Genomic DNA, 26,910 nt, shown 5'->3' with positions numbered 1-26,910 from the left:
GGGTATGGAACCCTTCACTAATCAAACTCCTGATGAGTGGCGGTGTTTGCTGCAGCTCAGATTTTATCCCAGCAGGGACGGGAGTAACATTTCTGACAAGGGTACAATGAGGTGAACACCACTTCAAGGCTCCTGATACATTAAGAGGCACATGGCTATTAATGAATTAGGTGAGGTGTGTACTCCACCCTACACCCTCATAAAAAAAAAAACGCAAAACGCTGGTCTTGATGAATCAGGCCTTAAGTGTCTCAGCTGACTGGTCCGAGGTGGGTCCCACCTTGGCTGCTCTCCGCACCAGTTGACTAATGGGTGTCTGCCCATGTTCACTCATAGGTAAAGAGTCCTATGTCAACTGGGACAGGGTGAGGAGAAGCCGCCTGGGACCCGCCATGGACAAGTCAGCCAAGCCAACTTTTCAAAGTATGTTTATTCTGAAATGCTGCCGCATTTGACTACTCTAGTAGTTGAACTGGTCACTCCAAATGACTGTACATAGGGTTAGATCTGTCTGTCTAGTGGAGCATGGTGGTAGAAGTCATCGCGGGATCCACCATGGACAAGTCAGCTGATGCACAGTCCCCGGTTGGCTTTTCAAAGAATTTTTACTCTAACGCTGTAGCTGCCTACCTGTGGTTTAGACAGTATAAATAGGATGAAAGTTTACCTTTTAAAGTGTACTTATTAGTGTTGAGCGAGTAGTTAACTATTCGTACTCGCTATTCTGTTAGCGAGTACTGTCCGCTACTCGCATATTCATTACGAGTAGCGGGCGCAATGTAAGTCAGTGGGAAATACTCGCTAAGTTGCGAGTAATCCAAAAGCCGTACTTTTCGCGCGAGTAGCGAATAGTAAGGTTTTCCAGTTACTCGCTATTTAACGAGTATTTCTCATTGACTTACATTGCGCCCGCTACTCGTAATGAATATGCAAGTAGCGGACAGTACTCGCTAACAGCATAGCGAGTACGAATAGTTAACTTCTCGCTCAACACTAGTACTTATCCTTCAGCTAACTTTTCAGAGTAATCTCTCCGTTCTAAAACCTGTGATCATCCCTTCTCAACATGCATGTTTATGGGGGAATCGGGGAAAATGGCTGAAACTGATTATTCTGGTTTTTGGAATAGATTAACCAAGAGTTGATTTATAATAATTTTCCCATTTCCTGGGTTTCTCTCTTGTAAAATGTATGATAATGCTTAGCTAAAAGCCAGTGGGGTAATTCTAGATGTTGCATTGGTCCAGGGCGCACAGAGGACCTCATTCCACCATATCAAGGCCTTATGGGACAGCATCCTTACAAATGCATTGTAATGGGCCTGAAGACTAGAGAAATCGCAGGAAGAGAGGCAGTTACCGTATTTTTTGCTTTATAAGACACACTTTTGTTCCCCCAAATTTTGGGGGAAAGTAGGGCGTGCGTCTTATAATCTGAATATACGGGTCCAGAGGAGGTGGGGGCAACTCTGGAGCCGTGCTGGGGTATGCTGGAGGCTGGTAGAGGCTTGTGAACGCTGCTGGAGATCTCCTGCTCCAGCTCATATAATATGCATAGCCACTGTCCATCACCGCGGTGCTGAAACCGCACCGCAGCAATAGGCTGGGGGAGTGGCGCATATTATATCTGCCTGCGCCCCCCTTTGATCGCACATGCCCCCCCCCTCCGTGTTAGATATCGCCTACATGCTGCTGCCCATCCTAAAATAAAAACTCTTTACTTGCCTCCTCCAGCGTGTCTCCCGGTGTCTCCCCGATCTCACTGCTGCCGCTGTTATCAGGCATGCAGAGATCGTCACTCTGCTGTGCAGATCACATGATCGGCACCGAGAACCAGGACATGCAGGAGCTGAGCAGCACAGAGGGAGACACGAGGGATTACAGCACTGGAGAAGGTAAAGTAAAGTGTTTTATTTTACTATGGGCAGCAGCATGGGGGCCATATCTAACACAGGGGGACGTGTGCCAGCAATAGGAGACCTGTGCCAGCTGTATTGGATGTGTGCCAACAATAGGAGACCTGTGCCACCTGTATGGGATTTGTACCAGCTATAGGAGACCTGTACCACCTGTATGGGATGTGTGCCAGCAATAGGAGACCTGTGCCACCTGAATGAGATGTGTGCCAGCTATAGGAGACCTGTGACAGCTGTATTGGATGTGTGCCAGCAATAGGAGACCTGTGCCACCTGTATTGGATATGTGCCAGCAATAGGAGACCTGTGCCACCTGTATTTGATATGTGCCAGCTATAGGAGACCTGTGCCAGCTGTATTGGATGTGTGCCAGCTATAGGAGAACTGTGCCAGCAATATGGGATGTGTGCCAGCTATAGGAGACTTGTGCCAGCTATAGGAGACTTGTGCCAGCACAGGGGGACATGTGGAATCACAGGGGGCGTGTGCCAGCACAAGGGGGCTATATTCAATATAAGGGGGCCATATCCAGATTAAGGGGGCTAATTATAGGATGGGGGGGCTATAAGAGACATATACCCTATATGATTTGTTAGACGGACACTGGCATTATAAGACTTACCCCATTTAACATTTAAAAGAAAAATCTCTTTTCCTTCACCAAATTTGGGGGTGCGTCTTATAATCAGGTGCGTCTTATAAAGCGAAAAATATGGTAAATGCCAGATTTTTTTTATTTTATTGATATGGTTTCTGATATGATTGGGGAGGTATGTTGGGGTCTGAACTCTGGGAAGGGAATGTATTAAAGACTTCACGTCATTTTAATTTATTTTTTTGCCCCTAAATCATCAGTAGTACACATGAAAATAAACTTTTTAATATAAGAAAGATCTACTTCTTTCTCTGGCAGGACTCATCAATCATTTTTAAGAGTCTCAATTCACAGGTAAAATCTGTATGAATATTACATTACAAAGATGGCAAGTACTACTGACAATATTCTATACAGATGGGAATCAGGAGGAGGGAAGATGTAGAGGCAGAGCTCCTCCGGCTTCTCCACCCTTCATTCTACATAGAATCTTATCAGTACTTTGCACGTTGCGACATCGCTACTGCGATATCGTCGGGGTCAAATCGAAAGTGACGCACATCCGGCGCCGGTAACGACGTCGCAACGTGTAAAGCCTAGATGCGTCGATAAACGATCGCAAAAGCGTCGTAAATCGGTGATCTGTGTAGCGTTGGACATTTTCATAATGTCGCACCAATAGGAGATACGATGTTGTTCCTCGTTCCTGCGGCAGCACACATCGCTGTGTGTGAAGCCGCAGGAGCGAGGAACATCTCCTTACCTGTGTCCACTGGCTATGCGGAAGGAAGGAGGTGGGCGAGAATTTTACGTCCCGCTCATCTCCGCCCCTCCGCTTCTATTGGCCGCCTGCCGTGTGACGTCGCAGTGAAGCCACACGACCCGCCCCCTTAGGAAGGAGGCGGGTCGCCGGCCAGAGCAACGTTGCAGGGCAGGTAAGTGCGTGTGAAGCTGCCGTAGCGATAATGTTCGCTACGGCAGCTATCACAAGATATCGCATCTGCGACGGGGGTGGGTACTATCGCGCTCGGCATCGCTAGCATCGGCTAGCGATGTCGCAGCGTGCAAAATACCCCTAACTCTCAGTAATGTATCAGTCCTCACTGAATACAGGTTTTACCTGTTAATTGAGAATCTTAAAAATAAATGATCTGTCCTGGAGGAGAAAGGAGCAGATGATGACTATGACAACACTGATTCTATTGCTATAGCGCCAACATATTCCGCAACACTGTACACTCAATATATTACAAAGTTGCTTTTTTTCATGCTAGTAATTTATAAAATAAAAATTTAAAATGACTGTTACTCTTTACAATGTTTGATAAGGGGCCACGCACTTTTTAATTATGCTCCTGTTGACCGCTTTCCCTTATAAACATTTACTATTTAATTTCCCTTCAGCTACTGTGACTCCAACTGGAAAGTAATAATCCCCACGGCTTTTTATCTAAATATTCCAGGAAATGTAATTTCCCGGAGTGTAAGAACGCTTACTAACTGACAGAAGGTTATCCTGGGGGTGGATAGCTGACCTAACCCTGACACATGTTCTTGGTGTGAGGTCACAGTCTAATGTATAACCCAATATTACCTCCAAAGTATTAAGTCAATGTATTCATTTTTAGTGGATGGCCTAGGATTACTTGTACACTATGTTATGAGATGTTCTTATGGGTAAATGACTCTGGCAGCTGGGGCTAATGAGAAGTCATTCCTCAATATTGTGTTTGTGTATACATTCTGAGGATGAGAATGTGCTATTCTTCATCCAAGATGTCTTAGTCCACCATACGGTTTGTAACACAACTTTGCAATGTTAGCACCGACAGTTCTTCTTTCTGGAGGCTACACAGATGTTCGTTATCTGTACAGTCCAACCAAATATAACCAGTTACAGTAATAACCTCTGGGTGTTGAGCAAGATGACTTCATTGATTTCGGGGATGGGAAATTCATCAGCCCATATCATTCCAATTTTGCAACAATGGAAACTTTATTTTCTTGTGAAAATGCTGTCCTCAAATCAAAATCTAAGTAACTGGATAGCCCAGATGATTTGGCCAATACTTATTGTTATATGACTATGGATTGCTTTGCTACAGATGTAAACTCCAGGGTGAAATAGGAATAAAAACGTGGCTAATCCCACACTGTTGTCGGTGAAAGAATCCAATATAAAAGCAGAGTTGAAAATAACAGGTGGTTTATTCAACGCGTTTCGAACTAAACTTTTACTACTACTTCAGGAAAGGCAACCAAAAAAAAGAAAAAAAAAATGTTTTGTGGTTGCCTTTCCTGAAGAAGTAAAGTTTACTTCGAAACGTGTTGAGTAAAGAACCTTTTATTTTCAACTCTGATGAAGGAACCCAATATAAAAGGTGGTTTATGCAACGTGTTTCGAAGTAAACTTTACTTCTTCAGGAAAGGCAACTAAAATTTTTTTTCTTTTTTGGTGGCCTTTCCTGAAGCAGAAATAAAGTTTTTAGTTCGAAATGCGTTGAATAAACCACCTCTATTTTCAACTCTGCTTTTATATTGGATTCATTCATCAAGAACAGCGCAAGATTAGCCATGTTTTTACTCGTGTTTTCCCCTGGATTTTGCACCTTAGCCCTCGTGGCTCGTGGTACATCAGCTGTACATGCGATTTACACTGGTCGTGGGTCATATAACCTTACCAGATGAGCTCTTTGCCTCTCTTTTAGTCTTCTGGTATGCTTAGATAAGATCCTATTGCGCTTTTTATCCACAGTTTTTCTTTCTTTGATGCAGATGTAACATATGTTATATCCTACCTTGCGTTAAAAAAAAAAAAATATGATCACATTTCAGTCTGATATCCACAAACCCCCATCTCGTAATTATTTTTCAGCTTTAACATGTGGTGTACAGTTACAACCTGCTCTTAGTTTGTCTTTTCTGTCCCTCATAGTAATATACATGCTGGATGTGAGGTCTGCATCCAGGATGCTGCAGCCTTTTATTAGGTTTTATTTATTAAAAATAAACTGAACAGGTTTTTACTATTTAATCTGAGAGCAGCATGATGTAAGGGCAGAGACTTTGATTCTAGTGCTGTCACTAACTGGGCTGCTTCTTGAAATTTCAATAAGATCTGTGTTTTATAAGCAGGAGATTATCACTAGAGGACTAGTTGTCTCTTGCCACATAGTCCTCCTGCTCTGCATAGCCTCACCCCCACCACTGATTGGCAGCTTACTGTATATTTACAGAAAATTGATAATCAGTGGTGTAGGCGGGGTTATACAGAGCTCAGCATTCAGAGAACTGCTAGACCTGCAGCAGGTAAAATTGGGATTGTATAAAAATGACATCAAACAACCCAGTAGGTGACACAATGGCTCTTCCTCTATTCCATGCTGCTCTCAGATTACTTAGAAAAAAACCTTGTGACAGACACCACTGGTTTATTTTTCTACAACTCCTGAAAGAGTCTTGTGCTTTATGACACTGACTTTGAGGAGTAACATCCAGTAATTTTCCCTCCCGGCAGAGCCTTCAGTGGGTGTTATTTTTATGTGATCTGCCTTTTCAGAAGCCTTGGATGCTTTCCCATCTCCATACTTTGATTTGCTGTAGACTGACACTATCTCCTTGCTGCTATCCCTAACACTAAGAGCAGAGAGAGGGAGCAGAGGGAGCCACCAAAATCAGGAGAGCGGTGTGCTGTCTAATCTATGGCAGAAACATCAGCACAACCAGTTTTGTGAAAGAGTTGCTCAGGACAGGGACCCTTTTGACATGACCCTGGTAGTAACAGTAATGCCATAAAAAAGGCTGTACGGTGCAGATCTAGATGTGACAAGCTATATAACATACCTAGAACATATTTATTTAGGGACCTATGTTGCAAACATGAAGGTAGGATCCCTTGACTAGCATACACCTTTGGCACATGGAGATGCAGTCCTCCGACTTTTTGTAGCTTTTTATAGACCTCTATAATGCTCATTTCCTATGAAAGGAAACCCAAGGGTGATGTCAGGAAGCAGATATTGTATATGTAGATGTCCTACTTTACTGGAATATTCTAGAGAGGATTACTTCTATTTGTCATTTTACAGCAAAAAGACAATGTCAATGATTTTTCAAAAAAGGTATTCTGTTTAATGTCTGTCTGACCTTAATCAGCGCTAGCAATCCAAAGAGCAATGTTTTATTGCGTTTTGCTTTTTTTTTTGCCAAAATGCATAATTTTGTGAACACATATTACTCTGCATGTATATGTATATTGTCTAAAGGCTGCTTTACACGTTACAATTAATCGTGCGATCGCACCCGCCCCCTATCGTTTGTGCTATATGGGCAATTTGTTGCCCGTGTCGCACAATGTTGTAACCCCCCCTCACACGTACTTGCCTTCCAAACGACCTCGCTGTGGGCGGCGAACATCCTCTTCCTGAAGGGGGAGGGACGATCGACGTCACACAGCGGCCGCCTAATAGAAGCGGAGGGGGCGGAGATGAGCGGGACGTAACATCCCGCCCACCTCCTTCCTTCCGCATAGCCAGCGGCCGCAGGTCAGCTGCAGTTCATCGTTCCCGGGATGTCAAACAGAGCAATCTGTGCTGCCTCGGGAACAATGAACAACAGGACGTTCAATTTTTAGAAAATGAGCGGCGTGTCAACCATGAACGAGAAGGTGAGTATTTCTGCTTATTCATAGCTGTCACACACTACGATATCACTAACTATGCCAGATGTGCGTACATCTCGTTAGATATATCTTAGCGTGTAAAGCCCGCTTAACTAGTGCAGATAATTTTACTTAATGGCGAAGGGCAATATGAATTGACAGTACTGTGCAAACGAGGCTATGTGCTCACGGGACCATGTACCGCGAATATATCCACAGGTACGTCCGCAGGTTGCCCACAGCAGCTCCCCGAAATCCGCAGCTATCCGTTGCGGTAAACCTGCGGACATTCATGCGACTTACCTGCAGACGTCCCGGCCTCTATCTCCGTAGTGGAGAGGCGGGACATCCGCAGGTATTTCCGCAGGATAAATTGACATGCAGTTACGTGCGGCTGCGGGACATCCGCAGCATATTCCACAGCCGCACATACTGCAGCCTAGACACAGATACTCCCCATGTTCCATAGGATAACATGGGGAGTGTCTGTACTTGCTAAAATCTGCAGATTTATCTAGAATATCTAGATAAATCCGCAGGTTTTCCGCAGCAAAATCTGCGGGTACGTAGTCACGTGGGCACATAGCCTTAAGATAGGTGTTGAAAAACAAATGTTGCAAAATAAAAAAAGTTTGATTGAAAAAAAAAAACACTTCTATTTTTTAATTATCAAAATGCAGTGAATGAACAAAAATGAAATCTAAATCAAATCAGTGTTTGGTGTGACCACCCTTTTTGCCATTAAAACGGCATCAAAGAATCAATCCTTGTAGATACAGTTTTTGATGGAACTCAGCAGGGCGGTTGTTCCAGACATCTTAAGGTACCGTCACACTAAGCGACGCTCCAACGATCCCACCAGCGATCTGACCTGGCAAGGATCGCTGGAGCGTTGCTACATGGTCGCTGGTGAGCTGTCAAACAGGCAGATCTCCCCAGCGACCAGTGACCAGCCTCCAGCGACGCGTGGAAGCGATGCTGCGCTTGGTAGCTAAGATAAATATCGGGTAACCAAGCGCTTGGTTGCCCGATATTTACCTTGGTTACCAGCACACACCACTTAGCGCTGGCTCCCTGCACTCGTAGCTAGAGTACACATCGGGTTAATAAGCAAACCGCTTTGCTTATTTACCCGATATGTACTCTGGCTACGAGTGCAGGGAGCCGGCACTGACAGCCTGAGAGCGGCGGACGCTAGTAACCAAGGTAAATATCGGGTAACCAAGCAAAGCACTTCGCTTGGTTACCCGATATTTACCTTGGTCACAGCTTACCGCAGGCTGTCAGAAGCCGGCTCCCTGCTCCCTGCAGATTCAGTTCGTTGCTCTCTCGCTGTCACACACAGCGATGTGTGCTTCACAGCGGGAGAGCAACAACTAAAAAATGGTCCAGGACATTCAGCAACAACCGGCGACCTCACAGCAGTGGCCAGGTTGTTGCTGGATGTAACACACAGCGACATCGCTAGCAAGATCGCAGTCGCATCACAAAAACCGTGACTCAGCAGCAATGTTGCTAGCGATGCCGCTTAGTGAGACGTGGCCTTTAGAGAAGTTCCCATAGATCTTCTGAAGAAGTAGACTAGCGCAAATCCTTCTGTCTCTTCATGTAATCCCACACAGACTCAATAATATTGAGAACAGTACTAGGTTTGTATGTTCTCCTCGTGTTTGCGTGGGTTTCCTCCGGGTTCTCCGGTTTCCTCCCACACTCCAAAGACATACAGATAGGGACTCTAGATTGTGAGCCCCAATGGGGACAGTGTTGCCAATGTATGTAAAGCGCTGTGGAATTAATAGCGCTATATAAATGAATAAAATTATTATTATTATTATTATTATTACTAGGTGGGATCCATATCATCACCTCCAGGCCCTTCTGTTATTTCCCTGAAGATATTTCTAAATGACATTGGCTGTATGTTTGGAGTCATTGTCCTATTGTTAAATCACACGTGAATCCAGATAAAAAGGGGAGATGTTGACTCAATCTTTGCATTATGTGTCTATGTGTGCCACACGTAGCATGGAGAACTGAAATAGGAGAAGAGAACTGTCTGAGGACTTATAACCTTGAGATTTGTTGATATTTTCAACAATTTTGGCTCTCCAGTCCAGTTACAGAGAGCTTGATGTTCCTTTGTCCATGGTGCACAATATGATAAAAACAAAACTTACAACCCATGGCACTGTAGCTAATCTCCCTGGACGTAGACGGCAGAGAAAAATTGATGAAAGTTTGCAACTCAGGATAGTCCGGATGTGGATAAGCAAGTTCCAAAGAAATTCCAGCTGTCCAGCAGGCTCAGGGTGTATCGACATTTGAAGTACTCAGAAACGGAAACAAAGAGCTGTATAGTTCTAAAGTGGCCAGCAATGAGTCCGGATGTAAATCCCATTGATCACCTGTGGAGAGATCTTAAAATTTCTATTTGACCTGTAGCTGTTTCCTAAAGAATATTGGTCCAAAATTCCAGTTGAGAAGTGTAAGAAGTTTATTGACATTTTTAGGAAGCGATTGATTGCAACTATTTATTCCAAAGGGTGTGCAACCAAATATGAAGTTGAGGGTACCAGCAATTTTGTCTGGCCCATTTTGGTGATTTTAAGTGAAATTATGTCCAATTTGCATTTTTTGTTTTTTTTCTGTTCCAATACACACAAAGGAAATAGACTTGTATAAAAAACATGTGTAACTGCATTAATTTCGTGGGAGAATTAATTAAATTTTCTGGAACAATTTCAAGAGTGCCACCACTTTTGGCCATGACTGTGTAACGTTGGCATCCCTGAATTGCACTGCTGCCTCCTTCCGGACAGGGACACCGACATACTCCCCTCCGTGGCTGCCCACGTGTTACTCTTGCTCCTGTTTCGGTACCCGCCACAGCTTCCACTTTCCCTGTCCTGCGTACACCTTGCAGGTCTCCTGGCCGTGTGTTTAACGCTCGCACACTCCCCGCTTCATAAAGGTGAAGCATGCATTCTCTGGAAGTGTCCTCAGCCTTTGGCGCTGAGGCGCTAGGTATTTAAGGCACCCTCTCTGTAGAGCGGTGTCTGAACAACTACAGAACCTGGTGTGTTTTGTACATGCTAGTATGTTGTCAGATCCATGTGATCATGTATTAACCTGAACCTGAATCTGACCTGTCTGAACCCAAATCCTTTCCGATCTGCACTAGTATTCAAACCAGAGCCTGTTCAGTCTGTACTTGCCATCCTGTCTACATCTGTATCTGAACCTATCCTGTCTGTACCTGCTGTCCTGCCTGCCCCTGAACCTGAATTTATCCTGCCTGAACCTGCACATTTACCCGAGCCTGTCCCGCCTGTGTATCTGACTCCTTCCCTCCTGCTATCAGTCCTGACTTCAGGCTGTGGCTTTTTCTCTGTCTCGCCTGCGGCCAGTTCAGACTCCAGCTTGTAGCTCCAACTCTGTCTCACCTGCTGCTGTTCAGATTAGCTACTGTGGACCCTGGAACTGCCTTGGAGTGGCACCTGGCTGGGAGCCACAGCGCAAACCTAACCAGAGGCTCTAAAGAAGACCAGGTAGCTGCTTAGTCGCACCGCTCTCGGGTAAACCCGGGCTCCATGGCCCAGGGGGTCCACACCCCCGTCTTGACCGTAATGATCACTTTTGCTCCGGCTGTAACAGACTGTATTTGTCTTGGAAAATGTTTTGTACCCTTTTCCTGACTAATAATTTTTGACGATGAGATCCCTTTGCTCTGTTGTTACTTGTTTACAGCGAATGGCTTTTGCTATACTATACAGCTAAGAAAATATCAGGAAAATCTTGCTAAAACATGATTTATTTTTTTACGGGGTTAAATGAAGACAACTGTGTACTGACTACTATTGAACATGAGTTTAAAGGTGATTTTGCTAATCCTGAACACAATCCCAACCCCAATTACCCAAGAGGGTGTTCACACCTATGCATCCACATTGTTTTAGTTTAGCTTTTATTTCCCTCTCAAAATGATTTCAGTTTGTCTGAATTGTTTTGTATGGGTGACATCAAAGGTGCAAACAGTTCTGGAATTATTCTTTATGGTATGACTTTTTGCTTCTCACAAAAACCTGGCATTTTAATATGGGTGTGCAAATGTTTTATAATTACTCTAGCTGGCAGAGGACATGAGTGGTTTTCACAGCGGCAGCTGCCCATATTTAAGTCAAGTAGGCCTGGTTTCACATCAGCGGTTTCCTGTCGCACTCGCAGATCCGGCACAAGGGCAGTACAGTACAATACAGTTCACTGGCAAGCTCCGGGCACATGCGGTCATGTGACCGGAGCATGTGACAGCATATAACCGGGGCTTGCCGCACTGTCTGTGAACTGTATTGTACTGTACTGCCTTTGTGCCGGATCCGGCAGTGCGGCAGAATACCGCTGATGTGTTTGTGCCCTAACTGAAATTTCTCCAAAATATGTAACCTAATATGGCCAGATCCTCAAAGCTTTTACTCTACAATGGTGGTGGCCAAGCTTTTAAAAGTTACAATCTTTTTGCGCAATTCAGAGCTGCATAAAAATTGTGAGTTTTTGCGTTTCACGCCATTTTGGATCAGCTCTGTCATAGTGGGCCTAGCTGGGGAAGGGTGAGGTGTGGCTTTACCCTCCATTGAATTCATCAAATCTGATGGGTTTTTCGATGCAAAAAATGCTGCGCCAGTATCTGACTAGAGTAACCTTTCTGGTGCAGTACATGCCACTTACAAGAGGCGCCAAAGTCATGCATCTCTTATTCAGCATTGTGTATGCTGTCGACTAGCAGAGCACGAGCTTGCACTACACCGGTCTTCATCAACCCCATTGTCTATAGACCTGATGTCATCCTGATATCATCACGACCAGATGTAATAATATAACAGATCAAGATCTTTTGGTTCTGTCAATTTGGTTGCCAAAAGTTGGGATCTGCTAATAAAAGAATTGATGATTGGTAAAGTATGCTTTTATATTCTTTGATTCTTATAGCCTATACAGTCTTCTTCTTCTTTTTTTTTTTTTTTCTTTCAACCGATTATTTTCATAATCCGATTCTATGCAGTCTTTATACATTTTACTACAGAGCAATGTTAAAATAATGCTTGTTCAGATGAAATTCCAAAGAGGTGCGCCATTTTCTATTTTAGTATTGTGGTCAGTTTACTGTAGGAACCATTGAAATACTCCTTATATGCAGTCACTGAATCTGGCAACTTGTACAGTACTAACCTTTCTACAGCAACAACTATTTCCTCCATTAATATATTATTTAAGATCCACAGAATCCTCCCCATAATCTACGGAAATTTAATCTACTACAATTCCTAAGAAATACTGTATTTCTCTGTGAAAATTTCCAAACACCAGCGGACAAACTCCAAGATTTTGTATTTCTCTATTTACAAATCTGTTTATTAAGCGATTGCTATGTAAACATTCTGATAACAATTAGTAATAACTTTGGTTCCAGAGTAGAGCACCGCTTTCGACATTTTGTAATGTGAAGCAGTGTTGCACTTGTGGTCTGCGCTAAGAGCTTCAAATCTATTTGTAGTGGAATGCCTCTATTTACAGTAGTAGAACCTGGGTCTATTTAGTAAAGTCATTATAAAATCTGGTGATACAACGTCTTATTTCTCTACTACAGCTGGATAGATTCTCCAGGGTCTGTCTTCTTGGCAAGGATCTACCTTGTGGAGGTGTGAATCTGTTGAATGTATGCACCTTATTATGTGTGTACGGTGCCGGAGGCTGGATAATTACACTATACGACTACATTAGTCCCTGAATAGCTTTCCTGACAAAGCATGATTAATCATTACAGCAAAACATATTGTAAATTGCTTTTGCAGTATCTCTCAACATCTGTATTATGCATAAATCCAGTCACCTGTTATCACCGTTTTCCTTCTGATCTTCCTTGTACACAATGTGCTTCAAGGAAATGCCGATGTAGATTTTCTCCTGAATGTTTTTCCAATTGGCACATAGACAGATATTTTTGATTAATATACAACTTTCCTTTCTATTTGTTCTGGCGTCCTGAGTAATACGGTTTTGTAATAGTTCCTGGCTACCCTTGTATTACTTAGATATTCACACTGAGAGTCACCTGTACTGTAGGCTGCCAAAACAAACAAAAAGCACAACATTATTTCTACAAAATAGATAAGTTATGCTCAGATTAAAAACCTCAAATATGCATTGAGGCTTATAGCATTCACTTAAAGTATATTTGTAACAAGGTTTAAAAATGCAAAGTCTATATATATATATATATTTATATTTATTATATATACCATATTTTTCGGTTTATAAGACGCACCGGATTATAAGACAAGACGCACCCCAAATTTGGAGATAAAAAAGGTAAAAATAAATAAATAGGGTCAGTCATACTCCGGTGGTGTCTTACCGTTGGGAGGCAGCAGCGGTGGTGGAGCGGGGGTCACAGGAAGCAGAGGCTGTGCTGGCAGCAGCGGCGGTGGGTCAGTGGTGGCAGCAGAAGCTGCGGTGGTTGTGTGGTGGAGCAGGCCGGTGTGGCGAGTGTCCCAGTTTGTCCGCTGTCTGGGCTTCAAAGAAATGGCGCCCCGGTCCGGCGCGTGCGCAGATGGAGCTCTCATCCAAGAGCTCCATCTGCGTACGCACTGACTCCCGGCGCCGTCATTTGAAGCCGGGACCGCAGACAGGATTGGACACCCATTGCACAGTCACCCGGCCGCACAGAGTGGCAGCCAGCAGACCACCCGCCCACCCACACTGACAGGCACCCGGTCGCTGGCACGCACCGCCAGGCACCCGGCTGTCCCCTCCAATTCACCTCCCAGTAAGCTATATTCACATTTTAAGACGCCCCCCTCATTTTCCACCCAAATTTTTGGGAGGAAAAGTGCGTCTTATAATCCGAAAAATATGGTGGTTCTCGAAGACCTGAAAAGGCTGGTATATTTGTGTTAAAGATTCATGTCACAACGGTTCTATACACCTTATAGAAAGTGTAAATACAATCTTAACCCATCTGATTGTCAGCTCCTCGGTGTCCCTCCTACTGCTTAAATCTCACAATGCTCTGTACCAGCAGCAGCTGTTACTGTTTGGGCAAAGATTCAATCGACTTGTCGCTGATTCACGAAGACTGGTGCTCGCCTTATTGTGCTAAGACTGGTTTTGTACCAGTCTTAAAAGGACTCTGTCCACACAGAATGACTGTACAAACAGAGTACAGGCGCTCTGTGCACTGTGGTGTGCCCAAACCTTTAAGTGCAACTTTCAACCTGGTTGTTTTTCCTCTATCTCCACCCTCCCCTTTTCTTTGTTTGAGAACTCTGGCTTATGCCACCTTCACATGTGCGCATAAAACAGTGAAAAACTGGGGCTGGTGTCATTGGTGTGCAGCCATTGTGTCATCGGTCTGATGCCATTGTGCCATCTGTATTTTTTCTGGTATGGGTAAAGAAATATAGAAATTATACAGCTTCTCCTATACTTTGCAATGTTAAGCACATAGAGCACATGGATGGCACACTGATGCCATCCGTTTGCTGTATGTGTTTTTCACGGACCTATTGACTTGTATTGGCCCTTGCCATCCATGCTGACAGAAAAAAGAAGATATGTCTCCATGTGGTTCACCCTGACACGTTTTGTGTGAAAATATGGATATGTGAAGATCACCATAGGTTATAAAGGGTACGTGTGTTATCGGTCAAAAAAAAAGATTCCACATGTACTGGAAATACGGACATGTGACGGGGGCTTTAATAGAGCTAGAGAAGGATGGCGATACATGAAAAACAAGTAAGTGGGAACTTGCACTTAAATGTTTGGCCCCGCCATGATGCACTGAATGCCTGTACTTGGTTTGAACAGTCATGATGTGCTGACAGTCCTTTAATGAAGGAGCTGGCTGAAGCACAGTGCACCTAACTTATTAAGTGGCGCATGCTGCTTATTTAGGCGCATCTGTTACTCTGAATGCACAAACCACCAGAAATGTTCTCCATACAGGGAATACATTACTTGAGTACGTTAGGCCACTGTAGGGATGTTCCTTTAGCATCACACCAACCCACCCATGATACTCCCATATTGCCATAGCTAGAAAGGACTGGCATGTAAATGGCAAATGTCGCAATATTTTAGCGCAACTTCTTAGTTACACAAATATATTGCGATTTATTAAGGTGTTTTCCTCCAGAATTCTGTCGTAAATGCCTTTAAGGTACTGCTCCCTTTAATTCATGAGCTCTCACACTCTCTAACTGGACTTTTAAAATGCTACTTTTAATAGCATTATGCCGCCAATCTGACAAGGATTCTAAAACAAGTCCACCAGCCTCCTCAGGTCTCTGAGATCTATTTAATCATGTTTGTAGTTTGTACAGTGCCTTGCGAAAGTATTCGCCTCCCCCCCCCTTGAATTTTTCAAACTTTTCCCACATTTCAGGCTTCAAACTTAAAGATAAAATTTTTTACATTTTATGGTGAAGAATCAACAAGTGGGACACAATTGTGAAGTTGAACGAAATTTATTGCTTATTTTAAACTTTTGTAAAAAATAATAAACTGAAAATTGGAGCGTGCAATATTATTCGTCCCCTTTACTTTCAGTGCAGCAAACCCACTCCAGAAGTTCATTGAGGATCTCTGAATGATCCAATGTGGTCCTAAATGACTGATGATGATAAATATAATCCACCTGTGTGTAATCTAGTCTCCATATAAATCCACCTGCTCTGTGATAGTCTCAGTGTTCTGTTTAAAGTGCAGATAGCATCATGAAGACCAAGGAACACAACATGCAGGTCCGTGATACTGTTGTGGAGAAGTTTAAAGCCGGATTTGGTTACAAAAAGATTTCCAAAACTTTAAACATCCCAAGGAGCACTGTGCAAGTGATCATATTGAAATGGAAGGAGTATCATACCACTGAAAATCTACCAAGACCCAGCTGCCCATTCAAACTTTCATCTCAAACAAGTAGAAGACTGATCAGAGATGCAGCCAAGAGGCCCATGATCACTCTGGATGAACTGCAGAGATCTACAGCTGAGGTGGGAGAGTCTGTCCACAGGACAACAATCAGTCGTACACTGCACAAATCTGGCCTTTATAGAAGAGTGGCAAGAAGAAAGCCATTTCTCAAAGATATCCATAAAAAGTGTTGTTTAAAGTTTGCCACAAGCCACCTGGGAGACACACCAAACATGTGGAAGAAGGTGCTCTGGTCAGATGAAACCAAAATCAAACTTTTTGGGCACAATGCCAAACGATATGTTTGGCATAAAAGCAACACCGCTTACCCTGAACATACCATCCCCACTGTCAAACATGGTGGAGGCAGCATCATGGTTTGGGCCTGCTTTTCTTCAGCAGGGACAGGGAAGATGGTTAAAATTGATGGGAAGATGGATGGAGCCAAATACAGGACCATTCTTTAAGAAAACCTGTTGGAGTCTGCAAAAGACCTGAGACTGGGACGGAGATTTGTCTTTCAGCAAGACAATGATCCAAAACATAAAGCAAAATCTACAATGGAATGGTTCCCAAACAAACGTATCCAGGTGTTAGAATGGCCAAGTTAAAGTCCAGACCTGAATCCAATCGAGAATCTGTGGAAAGAGTTGAAAACTGCTGTTCACAAACGCTCAAGTGCAAAACTGATAGACACATACCCCAAGCGACTTGCAGCTGTAATCGCAGCAAAAGGTGGCACTACAAAGTATTAACTTAAATGGGCCGAATAATATTGCACGCCCCACTTTTAAGTTTTTTATTTTTTATAAAAGTTTAAAATAAGCAATACATTTCGTTCAACTTCACAATTGTGTCCCACTTGTTGTTGATTCTTCACCATAACATTAAAAAATTTTATCTTTATGTTTGAAGCCTGAAATGTGGGAAAAGGTTCAAAAATTCAAGGGGGCCGAATACTGTATTTTTCGGACTATAAGACGCACTTTTTCCCCCCCAAATGTGGGGGGTGCGTCTTATAGTCTGAATGTGGCTGCGGGCAATGAGGGTGCTGCAGTGGAGCTGGTCATCGGGGGCACGAGCTGGTTCATTACATATGCACGCCCGTCCTCCCGCCCATCATCCCTCAGCTGAAGCCATCGCTGACAGGTGGGCGGGATGATGGGCGGGGGGTGCGCGCACAATTAACAGCCGGCATGCATGATCACCCCTGGCAACTACAGCCTGGAGGGATCATGTGCGGCTGTATTCACTGCACGGGGCGCAGTGAACATTACGGTATCACCGGTCACTTCCCTGCAGCACCGCGATCTCCTCCTGTCTGTCCCGGTCAGCTGATCTGTGTAGAGAGCGGTGAGCACAGTAATGACTCTATCGCTGTGCGCGCCGCTAGTCTCCACGCAGGTCAGCTGACAGGCAGACAACGGTGATGGCTCCACACAGATCAGCGGCGCTGCTGCTGCGGGCACAGACAGGGGGAGGAGCAATGCTGCATGGAGCGAGGAAAGGTGAGTATAAACTTTCTTTTTTTTTTGTGGGACACCGGATACATGCCATAATGCAGGATGGGGGTATTATAGCAGCATGCAGCCATATAGCAGGATGGATGCAGGTATATAGCAGGATGGGGCCATATAGCAGGATGGATGGGGGTATATAGCAGGATGAGGGCATATTCCAGGATGGCAGTATATAGCAGGATGGGGGTATATAGCAGGATGCCAGTGTACAGCAGGATAAGGGCATATATCAGGATGGGGCACATATATACAAGGATGGGGATCATATACAAGACAGGAGGATCATTACCAGGCTGGGGTACCTTAGTAGAGAATTTGAGGACATTACCACCATAACAGTGTCAGCAGCAGATCCTCGCCCCATAACAGTGTGTCATGACCACATTTTTTGCTTAAAATTTTATTTTCCTCCTCTAAAACCAGGATGCGTCTTATGATCCGGTGCGTCTTATAGTCCGAAAAAATACGGTACTTTCACAAGGCACTGTATGTAAAGCAGATCTGTCAACAGATTTCACAATACAATTTACTAATATATCCACTATTCTCCTTATGTCGACAGATAAGGAGATGTCACCGGATGTCATATCACTTTAATTGCTGCTGTTATTGAATGAGAACCTCTTACTGCAGTGGTTGTACTGACTGTACTGTAGCTGGGAATAGATGTTCAATTGCTACTTTAATATGCGAGAGATGCAGTTTATTGCTTCATTAATAAAGATGCTCCAGACAATATTATTTCAAGGGTTTTTTTTTTAATAGCTCAAAATAGGAGCTGATCCATGATGGGTCTGCAGTACTCCTCAAAATTTGATCTTGGTAACCTATCCAAAAGATGCGTCATCGATATCCTAGTTCAATAAGTTTGTAGCTCTGCAACACCAAGCTGAGAATGTCGAATTTGGTAATGTCAAAATCTCACCACTTTTCTAACATCCAGGGAATACCAGTTCCAAGTAAACCAAGCCAGGTTTTACTGTTATTCCATCCAGACTTAACCACATTCCACATATAGATTTAATTCCATTTCCCTGATAAACATTGAATATTGGCTACTCCTTGATAAGGGTTTCATAGCTGTTTTATGTCTGATGTAGAAATATATAGAAGAGAACCTCAAGATCTAATATATAAAGCTGAGTGTATGTGTGTGTATGTCCGCTAAAGGAATCCGCACCGTCGCATTTACAATCACGAAATTTTGCACAGACGCCTCATGTGACTCAGGGAACGTCATAGACTATATGTTTTGATGGGAGGATTTAACCTTGCGCTTTCCAGTTACTCCCCAAAATCCTGCCTCCATTAAACTGAATGGAGGTGGGAGCTACAGGCTATTAATGGCAACTGTCAGTGGTTGCTATTTGAACAAAATAAACTGTTAGTATGAGAAGCTTCTGTGTGAGATAATGATGTCGGTGGGGAGACTGATAGAGACAGACCGGACAAAGAGACAGACCGGGCAAAGAGACAGACCGGGCAAAGAGACAGACCGGGCAAAGAGACAGACCGGGCAAAGAGACAGACCGGGCAAAGAGACAGACCGGGCAAAGAGACAGACCGGGCAAAGAGACAGACCGGGCAAAGAGACAGACCGGGCAAAGAGACAGACCGGGCAAAGAGACAGACCGGGCAAAGAGACAGACCGGGCAAAGAGACAGACCGGGCAAAGAGACACACAGACAGAGACCTAGACACAGGCAGACAGAGACCTAGACACAGGCAGACAGAGACCTAGACACAGGCAGACAGAGACCTAGACACAGGCAGACAGAGACCTAGACACAGGCAGACAGAGACCTAGACACAGGCAGACAGAGACCTAGACACAGGCAGACAGAGACCTAGACACAGGCAGACAGAGACCTAGACACAGGCAGACAGAGACCTAGACACAGGCAGACAGAGACCTAGACACAGGCAGACAGAGACCTAGACACAGGCAGACAGAGACCTAGACACAGGCAGACAGAGACCTAGACACAGGCAGACAGAGACCTAGACACAGGCAGACAGAGACCTAGACACAGGCAGACAGAGACCTAGACACAGGCAGACAGTTACTATCTTGGGCAACGCCCGGGTACTACAGCTAGTAACAAATAAAAATCCAAGATCATGAGAACAGATTGTCAGTCGTTACATGTCTCTCACTGGTAACATCCCCTTTCATTTAAAATATATCTCCCTGAAAATCTGTCTCAGAGCTTATGTCAAGCCCATAGACCTAAAAAGCTAATGTAATGTGTAATAAAACATTGGATCACAGATATCAAGGTATCATTTTATTCAACCTTCTATAACCTACATGCCCATATAGATGGCTTAGGATTGATCCTGTTAACAGATCCCCTTTAAAAAATATGTGGCTGAATGTTGACCTTAGTTTATAGGACGCCAGTATTGCTGGAGAAACTCTTGGTCAGATAAGGCTGCTTTCACACTACGTTTTTTTAACATGCGTCCTGAACGTATTTTTAACGCAAAAACGGATCCAGTGCAAATGTGTTTTCATTTCAATGCATTTGCAATGGACTCGTGTCAACATGCGTTCACCTGCGTTTGCGTGCGTTATAGTGAGGATCCAGCGACTTGCAGTTTTTTAACTTTTTTCAAAAACGCTATTTGTAGCGTTTTTGAGCTGCGTCCAAATACTGTTTTTCACTGCATCCTGACTATACTGCACGCAAACGCATGTGAACGCTGGCATGCTGATAGACCGGATCCTGCTTGCTCTACTGAGCATGCCCAGAAACCAGCCTGGTATGATCAGTCTCTCTCTCTCCCCCTCCCTCTCTCCCCCTCCCTCTCTCCCCCTCCCTCTCTCCCCCTCCCTCTCTCCCCCTCCCTCCCTCCCCCTCCCTCTCTCCCCCTCCCTCTCTCCCCCTCCCTCTCTCCCCCTCCCTCTCTCCCCCTCCCTCTCTCCCCCTCCCTCTCTCCCCCTCCCTCTCTCCCCCTCCCTCTCTCCCCCTCCCTCTCTCCCCCTCCCTCTCTCCCCCTCCCTCTCTTTCCCTCCCTCTCTTTCCCTCCCTCTCTTTCCCTCCCTCTCTCCCCCTCCCTCTCTCCCCCTCCCTCTCTCCTCTCTCCCGCCTGAGAGCAGCGGACGCTCGTAACCAAGGTAAATATCGTGTAGCAAAGCGCTTCGCTTAGTTACCCGATGTTTACCTTTGTTACGTGTGCAGGGAGCAGGCAGCCCAGCTCCTTGCAGCTACGGATACTCGTAACCAAGGTAAATATTGGGTATCCAAGCAAAGCACTTCGCTTAGTTACCCGATGTTTACCTTGGTTACCAGCGTCTGCAGCTGTCAGATGCCGGCTCCCAGCCTATCACGTTCTGTTCCCCTCACTCCCGATCACATGACTTCAATGCCTGCCCATAAACTTCAAGTGACAGGATCCTGCAAAATAACACTTGCGTTTGCATGCGGTTTTCTTTGTAAAAACAGGATCCACTTTTACAGCAAAAAAAAGTTCATGACGCATGTTAAAAAAACATAGTATGAAAGCAGCCTAAAGTGTTCTGCATTCTAACGAGCTGGTTACATATGAATGTCTCTATGTAAGAGCTTTTTAGAACACTTTTTGGATTATTAATAAACCACAGGTAACAGCATTTCGAGCCCTCTTGGAGGAGTAGCCAATATTCAATCCGTAGCAGGGAAGTGGAATTAAATCTAAATGCTGATTGTGGTTACATCTGGACTGAACAATGGTAGAACCTGATTTCTTTCACCTGTCACTTCCCCTGGATGTTAAATGGGTGGTGAGTTTTTGACATCACCAAATTTGACTTTAATTCTCAGCCAGGTGTTGGAGCGCTACAGACTTTTTTTTTTTGCGAAATGTAAAACCCCAAATGATTGGATATACATGAACTATCCTGAGAATGGATCTTCAAAATCCTTGTATTATAAAGTCCCCTCAACTATATATACATGTTATTTTTGTTATACACTTTTTGTCAGGATTGCAATATCTGGCTCGATAGGGGTATTAAGCAATTAATGTACAGTAAGTCAAGATATTAGCCGATCAGGACAGGTATCGGGATCTGCATACAGACTGTAATTATCACAGACATATGACTCCAACTATAGGTACATTATTCACTCAAAAACTATATCATATATGTATGTACCTTTACCAGCTTGACAAGAATACAGTTCCACTTTATTCTTGGTGTCTGAAAATTTAGTGTTGCCCACTACTATAATATTGATCTATGTTATAATGGTGGGGGTCCATCACTCAGTAACCCCACTGATCAGCTGTTAATATCTCTGCAGAGGATGTATGCAAACAATGTAAAGCCCTAGAACAGCACATCCCTCCATACTTCGTAGTAGCCACCCTTAGGTATTACAACTCACCTCCAATTCACTTGCCTTGTTTATCTGTATTCAATGAGGACAGGAAAAGGATGCAGCTGGCAGGCAGTTCTGGCAGCAGCCTGTCTCTGTGAGAACAAAGAGACCAGGTGATTAAATTACAACTTATTTCCCCCAATATCATCCATTACAGAGATCACAACTGAGTGGAAAGAGGTTGCCCTAAACTAAAGACTCAATTATACATATGATTAAAGTTGGCCCACCCCACATTAGGTGGTCTTTCGGTTACACCATAATCAGTAGGTTGGGCAAACTTTAATCCTATGTATAACGGAGCCTTGGCAACCTCACTCCACCTATGTGTAGGACAATCTGGCCACCAGCTCCATAGACCATTTAGTACCAACAAATACTGCTTCAAAGACCGTATTCGTCAAGGTCACTAAAGCACCACCAAAGTTATAATTGTATACATTACTGCACTATAGAAGCACAGCATAAGAACATTGTAGAAACATTGGGTCTACGAGGGTCCCGATCCATTAAGGCTTTTACTCCATGTTCTGGTTTAAAAAGCTCTGAAAAGTTGCATTGTTTTGGCGCAAATAGAGGCTGCACTAAAATTTTATAACGTTTGCATACTCACACAATTTTTGCACAATTCCAACAAAGTAGATGGAGCTGGATCAAGACAAGGCCGTGACATCAGTCACTTGTCACTTTCATGATGAATGGTGGCGTTCAGTACACCACAAACCCTACTCCAGCAGGTACTGGAGTAGGAATTGTGGCGAGGTGCACAAATAGGTGTATGCCACTCATCCAACACTTCTCAGTCACAAAGAGGCATACAGCCTTGTCATGAGTCAGGAGCGTCTGACTCCAGCATGAGCATCTCCAGTCATAATGAATCTGGCCCTTTGTACTGAAAATATTGTGTGCACATAAGTCTGCACAGTTGCAGAAAACCTCCAGCTCCTATAAGCAGTCACAGCCTCCTCGGTACAGATTTCTTATATTAGTAAGAACAATGTTTACTTCTCAGAACATATTAGCTGTTCTCCTACATAAGGAGTTGGAAAGCACGGCTGATCACTTTGTGATGACAGCACACTACTGTTCCAATCTGTTAATACCCTCTGTATGACTCTCCTGGCTTCTCTCCACAGGTGCTGCCTACTGCCAGTTTATGGATATGCTCTTCCCGGGATGCATAAGCCTAAAGAAGGTCAAGTTTCAAGCCAAGCTGGAACACGAGTACATTCACAATTTCAAACTGCTACAAGCCTCATTTAAAAGAATGAATGTCGATAAGGTATAACTTTGCCAGAAAAAAATGGTTCATAGTTCCTACTGTTATTGCTGTCTGCTGAAAGTTTTGGGAAAGTGCAGTCTAGCTGGGTAATGACTAACATAGTGTGTGGCAACGTGCCAGAGCATGATTTGTATCTCCTCAGCATCTCCTGGGAAAAATGCAAAGCTGTCAGGTTTTCATGAGACCAGGCATCTGTCATTCAGTATGTTCTATGTAAGCATGGCTACGCAGGCCCTCAATCTTCATTGGGGCTATGTTTTTACTATTGCCTGGAGCTATGTAACCTTATAAGTTTGCTTAACCCCTTAATGATGCAGCCAAATTTAGTTTTTTTCACTTTGGTTTTCTCCTCCTCTTCTCCCGAGTGCCTTAACTTTTCTATTTTTAATGTCGAAATAACCATATGAGGACTTGTTTTTTTTTGCAGGACCAGTTTTCATTTTTACGAACACCATTTTCCCCCCTGAAAAACGGGAACAAAAAAAAATCCTAATAAGAGGTGAAAAAAGTTTTTTTTTAAAGAACTAAGAGTCCTCAGTAGTTGATACCTTTTAATGGCTAACTGAAAAGATGGTAATAATAGCAAGCTTTCAAGACTGCTCAGGTCTCTTCATCAGGCATGGTATAACACAAGTAGTCTCGAAAGCTTGCTTTGTGTTATACCATGCCTGATGAAGAGACCGGAGTAGTCTCAAAAGCTTGCTATTATTACCATCTTTTCAGTTAACCATTAAAAGGTATCAACTACTGAGGACTCTCAGTTCTTTTAAACAAACTTTTTTTTTTTTTTATCTCTACTGGCTAACACGGTACAAAGATATATTTTACCTGTAATAAGAGGTGGTGAGAAACAAAAAAAATAATAAGAAAGTACTTACCCCAATGGGGTGTGAGTAGGGCAATGTTAAACATGTGTAGTTAATTATTTTAGTGGCTTAAAAAAATTCTGAGCTTTGCTAAAAAAAAAAAAAAAAATTGGCCTTGGAAACTATTTTATGTTGATGATGCTGTGTGAGGGTTTTTGTTCTAATCTAGATCTTCATGTTTTCCAACCTCTGTATGAAATGACTAGGAACTGATCTGCAGTATCTGCGATAGACCACTAAACTGTATGACTAGAGTGGAGATGTTCCAATTCGTCTACTGTATACATCTGTCCACAGATTGTAACTTCTAGTGATGAGTGACCACTACCATGCTCAGGTATTTGGTACTCAAAACAAGCAGGTTGGACACCTGGACGGCCTCGACTGGAGTACAGAGTATAATAGTAGCGAAGACCTTCCGGGAAAATGCTTGAGTTTCCAATTGACTTCCATTATACTCCGTACTTGAGTCGAGCTTGTCTGAGCTGCTCATTTCAAGGACTAAGCATGGTCACTAGTAACTGCTGATCGGTGGAGTTGAAGGTTGTTAGACCCACCCCACCAATTTGATACTGTTGACCTATACTAAAAATCGATCTTCAATATCATATCACTTTAAGGCTAGGTTCACACACTGCGTTTTTTTTAATGCTGCGTTTTTGTGCGTTTTTTGCGGCACAAAAACGCACCCGCGTAAAAAAAAGCGGCAAAAAACGCACGCGTTTTTGCTGCGATTTGGTGCGTTTTGCTGCGTTTTTGCTCACTGCGTCTGTATGCGTTTTTTTTATCAGTGAACAAAAAAAAAGGTCTGATGTCATTTCCTTCTTCAGTATGTTCTTCATTCTCCACTAGTGTATGCAGGAGAGCAGACAGCTGCAGAACTACAAGGCTCAGTATACTCCATCCAATAGTGTATGCAGGAGAGCAGACAGCAGCTGCAGAACTACAAGGCTCAGCATGCTCCATCCAGGACCGTATGCTGGAGGGAGAGTCAGGGGGAGCAGACCTACAAGGCTCAGCATCCTCCATCCAATTGTGTATGCAGGAGAGCAGACAGCAGCTGTCGAACTACAAGGCTCAGCATCCTCCTTCCAGTACTGTATGCAGGATTTCTTTGCCCCCCCAAACAAAAAAAATGACGTGGGCTTCGCCATATTTTTGTATGCTAGCCGAGTACAGCAGGCAGGTACGGGCTGCCCCCAACCCCCAGCTGCCTATTTGTACCCGGCTGGGATCCAAAAATATAGAGAAGCCCTTTTTTTTTTTTTTTAATTATTTCATGAATTTCATGAAATAATTAAAAAAAAAATGACGTGAGCTTCGCCTAATTTTTGTGTCCAGCCGGGTACAACTAGGCAGCTGGGGATTGGAATCCACAGTGCAGGGTGCCCATGCTTTCTGGGCACCCCCGCTGCGAATTGCAGTCCGCAGCCACCCCAGAAAATGGCGCTTTCATAGAAGCGCCATCTTCTGGCGCTGTATCCAACTCTTCCAGCTGCCCTGATGCCGGGTGGCTCACTGGGTAATAATGGGGTTAGGGCTAGCTGTATATTATCAGCTGGCCCTAACCCCGAAATTCATGGTGTCACGCCAATATTAGGCATGGCCACCATGAATTTCTAGTAAAGATAAAAAAAACACAACACACAGAAAAATATTTTTATTAGAAATAAAACACAACACAATTAGTGACTCCATCTTTATTGAAATAAAGAACCCCCCTCCGCAGTAATCCTGGGTCAAGGGTCCCGCACCGTCCAATCTGGATCCAATATCATCTGATCGGTTTGCTGGAAGGCAAAGCGATCAGATGATGTGTCAGGTGCCTGAATCACATCACACAGCAGCTGATTGTATAAAAGCCATTTATACAATCAGCAGATGGATCGGTGCAAAAATAAAAAAAAAAAATACTTATGTGCTGATTACCGGCAGCTCCTGGAGCGAGTCTGATCCCGTCCGATCGCTGCAGGAGCTGCCGGTAATCAGGGATGAAGTCTCCTGACGCATCCGCTGACAGGTTAAACCGGCCGGCGGCTGGCGTCACCCCGAGACTTACGGTCAGCTGATGCGTCAGGTGACTGCATCAGGTGATCCTTCGCCAGGTCCTGCATCCAGGCATACGTACCCGGGGAGACTGCACACACCCGGAGCGGCGGTACCGGGAGGAGGAGCTGGGAGCGGGCATGGCACCGGGACCCTGCAGACAGGTATGACATTTTTTTTTCTACTGTTCACTTTTGTTTTCGCAGCCGCTTCCACCTCCTGCCCGTACATGACGCCGCACGGCAGCATACATGCACAGGACTGGAGGTGGAAGCGGCAGTGACTGTACCGGGAGGATTCACGCTTCTGTATTTACTGACAGAAGGAATCCTCTTCCTGTACATGTCACTTTACTACCCACCTCCTGCGTTTATAGCTGCGTTTTTGGTCTTAGAAACGCACCAAAACGCACCTATTTGCGTTTCTCATTGCGTCTTTCAACATCCATTGCACTCAATGGATGAAAAGCGCAGTGAAAAACGCGTTAATAATTGACATGCTGCGTTTTTGTGGCACCACAAAAACGCAGCTGAAAAAAAACGCTGTGTGCAGACAGTAAAAATGAAAACTCATAGACTTTGCTGGGGAAGCAAAGTCATGCAGTTTTCTGAGCAAAAACGCACCCGAAAACTGCGCAAAAACGCCGCAAAAAACGCACTGTGTGAACTTATTCTAAAACCTCTTTAACTCAC

At 44.1% G+C, this 26,910-nt stretch overlaps 1 protein-coding gene across 2 annotated transcripts in view; it reads left to right on the top strand.

The window, feature by feature from the left end:
* MAPRE2 (microtubule associated protein RP/EB family member 2) overlaps window positions 1-26,910 on the top strand; it is a 252,174-nt gene that overhangs the window by 172,489 nt on the left and 52,775 nt on the right. For both annotated transcript variants that reach the window (XM_075353292.1, XM_075353291.1), the window contains one exon: window positions 23,161-23,306. In XM_075353292.1, the coding sequence (XP_075209407.1) occupies window positions 23,161-23,306 (146 nt within the window). The remainder of the gene's footprint in view (window positions 1-23,160; window positions 23,307-26,910) is intronic.

This window comes from Anomaloglossus baeobatrachus, chromosome 6 (genome assembly GCF_048569485.1).
Source record: "Anomaloglossus baeobatrachus isolate aAnoBae1 chromosome 6, aAnoBae1.hap1, whole genome shotgun sequence".
Taxonomy (NCBI): domain Eukaryota; kingdom Metazoa; phylum Chordata; class Amphibia; order Anura; family Aromobatidae; genus Anomaloglossus; species Anomaloglossus baeobatrachus.
The sequence above is the reverse complement of the archived record's forward strand: the minus strand, read 5'-3'. Positions and strand labels throughout refer to the sequence as shown.